We start from the raw sequence: 13,431 nt of genomic DNA on the forward strand, positions 1-13,431 counted from the left end.
AAAAAAATGTAGCAGCAAAGCGAATCGAATCTGACAAATGGTCAGTTAGTGCAAAATACCAATGGGCTATTGAACCACTACGTGAATCAGTGTTCGTAAACCCCTCATACTCTATTTGCATATTATTAGAGAGCGTCTTACCTTTTCCTAAGGCACATTCAGGCGAAATATTCTAGGAACTTGAAAGGGTGGCCAGATTGCCTCTAATCGCACAGTTTTATTTTATCTAGAGTTTTTGTCAACAGGATCAATAGCGATATTTGAGATCAACAAACATCTTTTGAATTCAGTAATCTGTGGCATGCGAATTACTTCAGATTAAACCAGGGCCGGCCAAACGCTGCACAGTGTGCAGACGTGCGGAAGTGCTGCACACCTGCGCACGTGTGAGACAGCGAGCGACAGCGACATCTGTTATGAGACATGTGTCCTAAATGAACGGCGGCGGCTCCACTTCCCTGTTCATGTGGTACACGCAAGAGCTTGTTTATGAAAGATTTGTCTAGGTGATGAAAATGAATAAATCAAGGTTTCGATCAAGCATAAGTGATGAAAATCTTCGCAACTGCTTGCGTTTGTCAATGAGCCGTGCTTTTGCGCCCGATTTTAACTATAAAATTTCTCATGACGAGTGATAATCGTGTTTGGATTTATTCCTTTCATAATTAAAAATTATTGTTTACTAATCGTGCATTATTGCCTCATTCTGCTCCATGTTACATTATTATCACGAAAATTGCTCATTAAACCTATTGTTCCAATGTATACTTACATTTAGGGCTTTTTATTAATGTGACAAGGGCTACGCTCAGTTGAAGTCGATAGTACATAACATTCACCTAATTGTCGATTATTATGGAGATTTCAGACGGAAATGATGAAAGATATACCAATAATGGTATTGAAATAACAGATGATCATCGAGAGGTCTGCGGTTATCATTCTGTTCAGAGGTCAGTGAGACAGAAATTATGTGGGTGTAACTGAGGGCACCGAGAATTAGTTATAGGAAACCTTGCATTAGTTTAATGTTATTTGAAATCATGAATAAGGTTCGTTGGAAGTCGCTAAGTGCTCTCTTTCTTAAATACTAGATCAAAAACATTACGCGTATTTACGTGCCGTCAGTCAAGCTGCCTTAATAAAAACCCACGGTTGTTAACTGTATTGCTTGTCTTACTGGATTAAACTGTTAACATAAAAGTAGACGTCTCAATGAGCAGAGTGTGACAGTAATGTTTAATACGCGAAATACCTTCCCATGGTTGGCTTGCAAGCTGTGGAAAGAGCACTAGAATTCGCCGGTACAGAGTATCCCAGCAAGTGGATAAAGCGACATCTATGCGTCGAAACATGCACTACATGAACGCTGACGGCTGCGGCGTGCACGCTGTGACCCGAAAGTTGCACATGTGCAGGACCACCGCACGCGTGCACAATTTCTGGCCGGCCCTGGATTAAACATTTGTTCAGAAAATGACATGCCCTTCCTACAACCACCTTGCTATTCACCTAGATCGCTCTCCAGTGTTGGTTCTACTCTATTTAGTGCAATATTGTAAAATGTATTATTTGCAACTGGCTGCAAAGAAATTCCTCTGTAGTTGCTAACGTCTTGTTAGTACTAGATGTAGTGGATGTATGGAGGCCACCTTTCCCTTTCCTGGGAGTGGTTCTGTTTTCAAGATTTTCTGGAAGGTTAATTTTAGCCCATGTTACTTTAGGTCATTATCAGGAGAAAGAAAACTGGCGTTCTACGGATCGGAGCGTGGAATGTCAGATCCCTTAATCGGGCAGGTAGGTTAGAAAATTTAAAAAGGGAAAAGGATAGGTTCGAGTTAGATATAGTGGGAATTAATGAAGTTCGGTGGCAGGAGGGGCAAGACTTTTGGTCAGGTGAATACAGGGTTATAAATACAAAATCAAATAGGGGTAATGCAGAGGTAGGTTTAATAATGAATAAAAAAAATAGGAGTGCGGGTAAGCTACTGCTAACAGCATAGTGAACGCATTATTGTGGCCAAGATAGACACGAAGCCCATGCCTACTACGGTAGTTCAAGTTTATATACCAACTGGCTCTGCAGATGATGAAGAAATTGATGAAATGTATGTTGAGATAACAGAAATTATTCAGGTAGTGAAGGGAGATGAAAATTTAATAGTCATGGGTGACTGGAATTCGAGAGTTGGAAAAGGGAGAGAAGGTAACATTCTGGGTGAATATGGATTGGGGCTAAGAAATGAAAGAGGAAACCGTCTGGTAGAATTTGGCACAGAGCATAACATAATCATAGCTAACACTTGGTTCAAGAATCATAAAAGGAGGTTGTATACATGGAAGAATCCTGGAGATACTAGAAGGTATCAGATAGATTATATAATGGTAAGACAGAGATTTAGGAAGCAGGTTTTAAACTGTAAGACATTTTCAGGGGCAGATGTGGACTCTGACCACAATCTATTGGTTATGAACTGTAGATTAAAACTGAAGAAACTGCAAAAAGGTGGGAATTTAAGGAAATGGGACCTGGATAAACTGAAAGAACCAGAGGTTGTACAGAGTTTCAGGGTGAGCATAAGGGAACAATTGACAGGGATGGGGGAAAGAAATGCAGTAGAAGAAGAATGGGTAGCTCTGAGGGATGAAGTAGTGAAGGCAGCAGAGGATCAACTAGGTAAAAAGTAGAGGGCTAGTAGAAATCCTTGGGTAACAGGAGATATATTGAATTTAATTGATGAAAGGAGAAAATATAAAAATGCAGTAAATGAAGCAGGCAAAAAGGAATACAAACGTCTCAAAAATGAGATCCACAGGCAGTGCAAAATGGCTAAACAGGGATGGCTAGAGGACAAATGTAAGGATGTAGAGGTTTATCTCACTAGGGGTAAGATAGATACTGCCTACAGGAAAATTAAAGAGACCTTTGGAGAAAAGAGAACCTCTTGTATGAATATCAAGAGATCAGATGGAAATCCAGTTCTAAGCAAAGAAGGGAAAGCAGAAAGGAGAAGGAGTATATAGAGGGTCTATACAAGGGCGATGTACTTGAGAATAATATTATGGAAATGGAAGAGGATGTAGATGAAGATTAAATGGGAGATATGATACTGCGTGAAGAGTTTGACAGAGCACTGAAAGACCTGAGTCGAAACAAGGCCCTGGGAGTAGACAACATTCCATTAGAGCTACTGACAGCCTTGGGAGAGCCAGTCCTGACAAAACTCTACCATCTGGTGAGCAAGATGTATAGGGCAGGCGAAATACCCTCAGACTTCAAGAAGAATATAATAATTCCAATCCCGAAGAAACAAGGTGTTGACAAACGTGAAAAATACCGAACTATCAGCTTAATAAGTCACAGCTGCAAAATACTAACGCGAATTCTTTACAGACGAATGGAAAAACTGATAGAAGCCGACCTCGGGGAAGATCAGTTTGGATTCCGCAGAAATGTTGGATCACGTGAGGCAATACTGACCCTACGACGTATCTTAGAAAATAGATTAAGGAAAGGCAAACCTACGTTTCTAGCATTTGTAGACTTAGAGAAAGCTTTTGACAATGTTGACTGGAATACTCTCTTTCAAATTCTAAAGATGGCAGGGGTAAAATACCGCTAGCGAAAGGCTATTTACAATTTGTACAGAAACCAGATGGTAGTCATAAGAGTCGAGGGGCATGAAAGGGAAGCAGCGGTTGGGAAGGGAGTGAGACAGGGTTGTAGCCTGCCCCAATGTTATTCAATCTGTGTATTGAGCAAGCAGTAAAGGAAACAAAAGAAAAGTTCGGAATAGGTATTAAAATCCATGGAGAAGAAATAAAAACGTTGAGGCTCGCCGATGACATTGTAATTCTGTCAGAGACAGCAAACGACTTGGAATAGCAGTTGAACGGAATGGACAGTGTCTTGAAAGGAGGATATAAGATGAACATCAAGAAAAGCAAAAGTAGGGTAATGGAATGTAGTCGAATTAAGTCGGGTAATGCTGAGGGAATTAGATTAGGAAATGAGACACTTAAAGTAGTAAATGAGTTTTGCTATTTGGGGAGCAAAATAAGTGATGATGGCCGAAGTAGAGAGGGTATAAAATGTAGACTTGCAATGGCAAGGAAAGCGTTTGTGAAGAAGAGAATTTTGTTAACATCGAGTATAGATTTAAGTGTCAGGAAGTCGTTTCGGAAAGAATTTGTATGGAGTGTAGCCATGTATGGAAGTGAAACATGGACGTTAAATAGTTTGGACAAGAAGAGAATAGAAGTTTTGGAATGTGGTGCTACAGAAGAATGCTGAAGATTAGATGGGTGGATCAAATAACTATTGAGGAGGTTTTGAATAGAATTGGGGAGAACAGGAGTTTGTGGCACAACTTGACAAGAAGAAGGTACCGGTTGGTAGGACGTGTTCTGAGGCATGAAGGGATCACAAATTTAGCATTGGAGGGAAGCGTAGAGGGTAAAAATCGTAGAGGGAGACCAAGAGATGAATAAACTAAGCAGATTCAGAAGGATGTAGGTTGCAGTAAGTACTGGGAGATGAAGAAGCTTGCACAGGATTGGGTAGCATGGAGAGCTGCATCAAACCAGTCTCAGGACTGAAGACAACAACAAACAACAACAACTTTAGGTAGATACCATTTCATAATTTCTGCTGTAGTAGTGTCTTATACACTCACTTCATAAGGTTTTAATATCTTCTTCAATTTCTTTGATAGCTGGTGGTAAATCTTCTTCAAGGTTTTCATAGGTGTTTGATTATACACGCTTATGAATTGAAACTGGGCAGTTATAAAGCTGATCAAAATATTTTGCAAGTGCTTCGAAATTTCTAGTTTCATGTGAGCCAAATCGGTGAAACTCGTGCCATGTCTATTCTTAAAACTTTCTCTCCCCTCCAAACATGTAACATAAAATGGCCCCTTTAGAAGATTATAACAGGTTACCAACAGGGAACACATTCATGCTAAATTTCCTTGTATATTTGTTTCTTTTACCGTCATCTACCCTATAGCTATTTGACCTACAAGGGTAATAATTATAACTCATTTGAATATATTAGTTTTACATGTATAAATTGAACTGTTTATACGTATTTATATCTTGTAGCTAATAGTTAATTATTTTGAGAAATAAAATGATATTAAAAGAAAGATTGATAACAGAATGAGTAGAAAAACAGTTTACATGAATAGAACTTCAGTCTGAGTTTATCGTAGCATGGATGACTGTCATTTCAGCACTTGACACTGATTTGTAGTTATCGTGGAGAATGAGCAACAAAACACGTTTTCGTCCACTTTATTTGCATAGTACCATGCATTCGAAGAGTAATAGCGTAATTCTATTGCGATTTCCATCTCGCATGCGAAAAGAAAAGGCATTATGTTTTAGGCTCGCATTCAAAAAGAAACGACAAAATTGTAGTGCAGTATTTGCAGTATGATGTAGCAACCTAGCACATAACAACCAGCCATCACTGCATGGTAGCGACAACCGTACAGGCTGCATTAGTCGACTAATCAATTTGAACTTGGGCCAAGAGCTGTGGTCCTGACAACAAACTATCTCCCCATCAAGTGTTATTACTCTATGGCATTGACGCCCAGTGTGCTTGACATCATTTAAAGTTAGGGTGAGTATATCTAGAATTTCTCGCCAGTTTGAACTCAGGACAAGTAATATTGTGAATTTTCCTGTAATTTTCAACTTAGGAATAACTAACTCCTGAGTTTGAAATTTAAGGTAGCTGGGTCGAATTGTTTAAACTGTGATGTGAAACTGGTGAGAGAGGGGGAGGGGGGATTGTCTAAACCTTAACGTCAGAGACAGATAATTTAAAATATACACTAGTAGACTTAAGATAAGTTACAACCAAATTTAAGGTGAAATTGTTTAAACTGTGATCTCGCAGTTTACATGTAGCACTAGGCGTTAATTAGGAAAGCGGTATGTGTGACATCAGGGAATTTGAACTGAAATAACACAATGCTCTACGATATATATGTTGGCCATTTTCAATTTCCTGCCAAATTTAAACTTAGGATGGTGCCAGTTTCATTGGTGACATCAGAGGGGAAAAATTAGGAATTCTATAAGTGACTGATCTGCTATAAATAGCCTCTAAGGGACTGAGCACTCTTTAGCAAACATGCCATTTTTTGTCAACTGTCACGCTTGGAGGAACAAAATTCCTTCATCTCATGTGAGTCACGTCATGGAAAAATTTTTCACGCCAAGATTCCCATGACAAAACCACAGGAAAATGACGGCTACATTCCTTCTTTGAGTTGGTGCGGCTGACCATCATATCTCCATTCGATACTGGTGCGTAGTTATCGTGGAGAATACGCTAAAACATGTTTTCTCTGTTTTATCTACATACCAGCACGCATTCACAAGAAAGCAGTGGACTGTCATATTTTTGGTCCGCAGTTAGAAATACGGAGACTGCTCGTAGAGTCGAGTGTCATTTGACGTTCTTCGGTGCAGCACATAATGCATGCAACTTGACAACTACCGCTATACTTATCTGTTTTCTTCCAAAATTTGAATGGGTATGATGCTTATTTAGTAGTTGGACACTTCGCTGATTTCAGCTTGAAAAGTGACCAAGTCAAGGTCCTGCTTGAGAGCACTGAAAAACACACATCTCATTCAGCTGAATCACCAACAACATTACTTTCCGCTTCCTGGTTTCCCTGTGGTTCACGGACACACCACTTCAAAATTTTTCGATGGAGAGACGCAACGAAACCACACCGCCCAACACATCAGCTTGCACCAGTAATCTTACAGGCAATGGCATAATGGATGCAGAATATAGGCATGCAGTCAATGTTTGGGAATAGTTCAACATCCTTAATTTACGGTAGTAAGCAAGACTTACTTGGACAAGGACTTGCTATTATTTTCAAATATTTTGGAGAAATTCCGGGGTGGATGCATGACCACATACATGTTGGACCCTACCTCCTATTACACTGCGCCAAAGCTTTCGTGGGACACCATGGCGAAAAAGACACATGTCAATATCGACCTATTGACCAATGTCGACATGCTGCTCTTTTTCAAGCGCGGAACCTGGTGACAACTTCGGCAATGTTTACATGCACACGCCAATACAAGAACGTGCATATGACTGAGGAACTCAACACATCCGACATTTCGAATTACATCCCGCACACGAATGGAAACAAATTATGCAGAAGCATCATACAACTGTCACTGCCAGCTGGCCACGCGGGGTAGCAGCGTGGTCTACAGCGCCTTCTGACGGTTCGCGGAGCTCTCCGCGTCGGAGGTTCGAGTCCTCACTCGGGTATGGATGTGAATGTTGTACTTAGCGTAAGTTAGTTTAAGTTATATTAAGCAATGTGTAAGCTTAGAGACCGATGATCTCAGCAGTTTGGTCCCATAGTACTTACCAAAAATTTCCAATTTTCATTGTCATTTGAAAGGTTTCGATGGTTGTCTGCTGAGTAAATCATTGAATTAGGTGAAATCAAGAATGTGGCAGTGGACTGTGGTGTAGGATATGTCGTTGAGGTAGAATCATCAATCCCAAAAGCCTACATGATGCACACAGGGATCTTTCGCTGGGTCCAGAGCGACTAGTTCCGAGCAGTAGCTCTGTGCCCGAGATGATAACAACGCAGGGGGATGAACAGAGAAACGTCCAGCAATGCATCAATTTGTTTGTGAATCTGATTAAGTCGCCCAAACTATCTCCTTCATGGAGTCACACTGGTTGAAGGACTATATTTATGTTAACACTGACATGAGGGCTCCGGAATGTGTAACTTTAAAAAGACGTTTCGTATCTCATGAAAACAGCAATTTTCGGCAGACAATGGCTAATCTGATTAACCACTGTGAAAATCAAATAGTTTATTGTTGGAAGAGGAGTAATGGCGCAAGGGATTACGTCACCAGTCCAAATTTTGGAGCTGCCTGAGATTATGATATGATTTACAAAACATGTTCATCTTGCTATATGTGTATTTGACCTACCTACACTCCAAATGTGCCACTTTCGCTACGAAATGTGAAAACTCATTTTGTAGACCCATAGTCGCTTTACGTAGGTGAATGGTTGTAATCGATTATAAGTAATAAGGTGCCCTGATGACAGATCCGATATGCCTGTAATCCCTATTGCATAATATTATTATATATTTTGATATAATCTTACCGTTTGCAAGCATTATGCCATCAGGATTATCAGCCTAATGAAGGATGTGACGGGCACACAGATAGTGAAATTTGTGCTTTTTGGGTCGGAAATCATTGTGTACCATACAGATAGGTCCCTCCCTAAAGCAGGCAATGGGTCTGCATCGTGAGACCTCAATGGCTGTAAGAACTGATGACTAGAAGTGCCTGCTCTGTGTAATTGGGTATACCCCACCTCAATCTTCACATATGGTGAGCCATACGAGTATTTGATCACAGGACCATGTGGTACACACACTGTATTGCAAATGAAAATCGCTCTCTCATGCCACGTCTACAAACGGTTCATTTGTGAGGATGGAATCGAGAACCTCCTGTACTCACACTATTCACATAGGAGATAGTGAGAGTGTGGATGTACTTATTTGTAAAAATTATATATGTATGTGAGTGTAGAGGAAATGGTGTCGACTGTTTGTCATATTGTAAGTAAATGTGTGACTGAGTTGATTGCATACTATGTGAATATACGTTGAATATATGTACTATGTGCACATCTGAGTTGGTTGCACACTGTATGCGTGTGCATATGCCGCGCGGGCGCGCTACGCGCGTGTGTGTGTGTGCGTGTGTGTGTCTGTCTGTTTTACATGCTTTCTTTACATTCTGATAGTCATCTCTGCCAGTATTACTACTATATCTCATTCTCCACGGGAAAAAACCTTTATTAACCAATGGTATCAAAGAAGGATGTTGTAACATTACAACATTTCCACTAAAGAATGATTACTGTATTTAAAAAAAAGTCTCCTAAAACAAGGATGCGAAAAGAGAATCTGCGTATACACGTAAGTTTCTTGTCATTATTACTCAAGTGTCTCAGAACTTATTGCTACCAAATACTTGCAGTAAAAGATGTTCAAAAAGTTTATTTGTATACACTGTACCTCGTACATTGTAACCAAGAACATTTTGTATAAAGAGATAGCTACGGAAGAAAATATTGTGAAATGATAGAGACAAAAACTCACCCTTTTTCCTTGTTTACTTACAAACCATACCGTCAAACCTAAAACTCAATCTCATTGGCACGTAAATGTAAAAAGCAGTTCTACTGAATAAAATGTATATAAATTTGAGCCACATGTCGTGTGTTCGTGCAGGGTAGAAGTGCTGATCGGATGAGGTATAGAATACAAGTGACGAAACACACAATTAACCCAAAGGGAGTAGGGGGAAGGAAGAGGAAGGGTGAGTGAAGGAGGAGAATTGTGGAACCTTTAACCTGGATTGGAGGATAAATTTGGCAACCCTATGGGCTATGCTCATTCCCACAGCCAATAGAAACTGTCATTTGTGGATTTTCTGTCACTTTTCAGCCACCCAATTGCCTTAGTAGGAGAAAGGGGAGGAGGAGAGATGACTTTGACCCTTGACCATTGAAGAGATCAGGCAATAATTCAGACTTCACTGCAACTGATACTGTTCCGCTATTAGCAACTACAAATAATTCAGTGAACACATTATCATAGCCAAAATAGATCCAAAGTCAAAACCTGGAACAGTAGCACAAGTTTATATACGTAGTAGCTCTGTAAACGATGACAAGTTCGAAAAAATGTACGAGATTTCTCAGATCGCTAAGCGAGAAAAAATGTACCAGTTGTGGGGGACTGAATTTCGATAGTAGGAAAGGAAGAGAAGAAAAACTATAAGGAGAACATAGATTGGGAGAAATAAATGAAAGGGGAAGCCGGCTAGTAGTTTTCATACAGCATGGCGAAGAAAGAAAGTTGTAGAGGTGGAAGAGACCTGGAGACAACGGCAGGCTTTGGGCAGATTACGTACCGCAAAGTAGTGCGACGCTGATATTAAACTGCAAAGTATTTCGACGGATAGCTGTGGACTGCAATTTATTGGTAACGGACTGCAGGTTAAAACCGAAGAAAACATACAGGGGAAGGAAATTAAAGGTAACTTCCAAGAGAGCGTTAGAAAACGATTGACTGAAACAGGGAAACAGGGGAAAGGAGTACTACAACAGCTGAATGGGTAGCTTCGAGAAATGAAACAATGAAAGCATCAGAGTGTCAAATGGGCAAAAAGACAAGACTCAGTAGAAATAGTGACTTTAACGAGCGAAAGAAGACGTGCGTGCTGACGACGTTATTACGAAATTCGTCTAAACAGGATCAACGTGCTCTTATTCTTTTCTGGACTGCGGAAGGAAAAATATCGGTAGACGGCTATCGGAGAACGAGACTGTGTATGGGGCAGCTTGACCGTCGAAAACCACTTCTGAGGAAAGATGCGCCAACGGATGCTGCTGCTTTATGACGACGCACATCTTGATATGGCAAATGTCGTAATGCGTAATTTGCTACAATGCAAGTTGGGGACACTCGAACATCCATTATATAATCCTGATCCCTCCCCATTCGATTATCACAGTTTTAGTCCCTTGAAAAAGACCTTGAAGGGTCAAAGATTTCTGTTGGACGAGAATGCACAGCACGTAGCTACGGACTATTTCATGCAGCACGAAACGATGTTTTACCAAACGTTTATCTCCATCCTGTTGTGTTAGTGGGATGACTGCGTCAATGCTCATGGTGATTTTGACTGATTGGAAAATCGATTCTCGAGTGAACGGCCTTCGAATGGAAACTTTTTGAACCCCTCTTGTAGTGGGTACTTTCTGCACGGAAAATTTTTAGATTATCGTGCTTAACTGGAATTTCGCAGGAAACTAAGGAATGTATCCACGTCTGGCAATGCTAATTTAGATTTCGCTAATCAAATTAAGGCTAATATCAGAGTTGTGTCTTTGAAAATGTTTCAGTGAATTTCCTGCCCATGGTTCCGCAGTCCACACTTTTACTCCCATCTCTAATGACATTGTGCTCAACAGTAAGTTGGTTTCTGCCTTACTTCCGAAGGACTACCACACTATTACGTTGATTGTTTACGAGATACCATGCAAGAGTTTCGTAAGCACCTTATTTGTAGATATACATCTGTTTCAAAGTATCCAAATACCTTGTCAACATTTGCCTGACCTGCAGATGAGTCATAAACCCAAGTGCATTTTTACGGAGGTTGAAGTCCACTACTCGACAGTCACCGTCATTACGTGTTAGCTTCCGCTCGTGACAAGAGCTCACTGGATTTCACGATAACGCTCTTCGGATAATACTTTATCAGGTTTGGTCGTTAGAAGCCAGCAGATGCCAAATTTTGTTGTAATACAATTATTTTGACTTTTGAAATTGTAAAGGAACCGGAGACTCAGTTCTCATGTTGCGATTGCTAATGGAAGCAAGACTAAAAATAAAAGTTGAGACAAGTTCATAGGACTTTTAGACCTGGCAAGAGCGTTCGTGTCAAATGGTATACGTTGTTGGAACTTCTGACAAAAATAGAGGTAATCTTTAGGAAAATACAGGTAACACACAAGAGCCAAGAGAGAGAAATACCAGTGGAATACCGAGAACAAAGTGCTTATAATAAAAGTGTGTAATACAGGGATGTAATCTTTCGCTCCTGCTGTTCAATCTATACATCGAAGAAGAAATAACGGAAATAAAGAAAGGTTCAAGTGTGGAATTAAAATGCAAGGTGAAAGAATATCAGCGAAAAAATTTGCTGATGACATTGTTATCCTTAGCGAAAGTGAGGAAGAATTACTGGATTTGATGAATGGAATGAACAGTTCGATGAGTACAGAATATACATTGAGAGTAAACTGAAGAAAGACGAAGGTAATGAGAGGTAACAGAAATGAGAACAGCGATAAGCTTAAAATCTTAACATCAGGATTAGTGATCACGAAGTAGATGAATTTAAGGAATTATGCTACCCGGGCTGCAAATAATCCATGATAGACTAAGCAATGAGGATATCAAAAGCATACTAGCACTGGAAAAAAGGGCATTCGTGGGCAGGAGAAGTCTTCTAGTATGAAACGTAAATCATAATTTGGCGAAAAAATTTCTTAGAACATGCATTTGGGGCATGGTAGTGAAACATAGTCAGTGGGAAAACCGGAACAGAAGAGAATGGAAACATTTGAAATGTGGTGCTACAGAAGAACGTTGAAAATTAGGTGGACTGATAAGGTAAGGAATGAGGAGGTTCTGCACAGAATCCCAGAGAAAGGAATATTTGGAAAACACTGGCAAGCAGAAGGGACAGTTGGCAGGACATCTTTTAACATATCACGGAATAATCTCCATGTTACTAGACTGAACTATAGTGGGTGAAAACTGTAGAGGAAGACAGAGATAGGAATACATACGGCAAATAATTGAAGACGTAGGTAGGAAGTGCTGCTTTGAGATGAAGAGGTTGGCACAACAGAGGAGTGCATGGAGGGCTGCATCAAACCAGGCTGAATATTGATGAGTCAAAATTTTAGGAAAAGAAAATAGACTATGCTGTTTCGCAGGGCATCAAGCATTGTCATATATGGTTTAGACCAACTTCATTGTGCTTATCCAGTTTTGTGCGAAAGGTGTTACTCAAATTATTTAACGTACCTGAGGATTTTCTGGTGACTCTCAATGCACAGACGCAATTTTTCATACATTTTATCACTGCAATTTTTTTCCGTCTGATCTGCCACGCAACTGATTCCTTTCTCTAGCTTTACTTCAGTGTCCTCAGGTTTGAGACTGGCAATGCGAATTGTGAGAATCTGCAGCTGCGCAGCTGTGAGGATCATGATGCTAACGAACAGTAAGTCCACACTGTTGCTGATCTGGGTGGTCCACGCCCCTATCACGCACTGTACGACGTACGATAGCTCGTAGAAGTTTGTGTTGTTGTCCCAGCCGTGCTGAGCGAATGGTAGGCGCCGTTCGTCTGGACGCGCAATTAAAGGCATCGGGAACCACACAGGGTACTGCGACAACATTAAGAGCAGCAGTCCTATGGTGAGACGGGAGGCACGCCTTTGAGAGCCCTGCCTAATGTCAGCCAAGGCAGGGTCTGCCGAACAGAACTCACTTTGCAAAGACACCAGCATCTCCACGCTTCGAGCCAGCGCATAGTACTGTCTCCGATTGCACATGAAGAAGGCCATCTTGACAGTGCCGCATCCGATGCTGAAGGTGCTGATGAATACCATCGTCGACTCATCCATGTCTCTCCAACAGAAGTAGAGGGCCAGTGTACTCTCTATAGCGTTCCAGACGCCAAGCACGATCCCCAAAGCGCCGTACAGTTCAAATATCCAGGAACCTGGTAGTGGCCACACAC

General features: G+C 40.7%; 1 protein-coding gene across 1 annotated transcript in view; it reads right to left on the reverse strand.

Annotated features, from left to right (window-relative positions):
- LOC126101102 (odorant receptor 43a-like) overlaps nucleotides 1-13,063 on the reverse strand; it is a 69,947-nt gene extending 56,884 nt beyond the window's left edge. Inside the window, exon 1 of the mRNA XM_049911776.1 lies at nucleotides 12,711-13,063. Within this exon, the coding sequence (XP_049767733.1) occupies nucleotides 12,711-13,057 (347 nt within the window). The 5' untranslated portion in view covers nucleotides 13,058-13,063. The remainder of the gene's footprint in view (nucleotides 1-12,710) is intronic.
- Nucleotides 13,064-13,431: the final 368 nt, after the last annotated feature.

This window comes from Schistocerca cancellata, chromosome 9 (genome assembly GCF_023864275.1).
Source record: "Schistocerca cancellata isolate TAMUIC-IGC-003103 chromosome 9, iqSchCanc2.1, whole genome shotgun sequence".
NCBI lineage: Eukaryota > Metazoa > Arthropoda > Insecta > Orthoptera > Acrididae > Schistocerca > Schistocerca cancellata.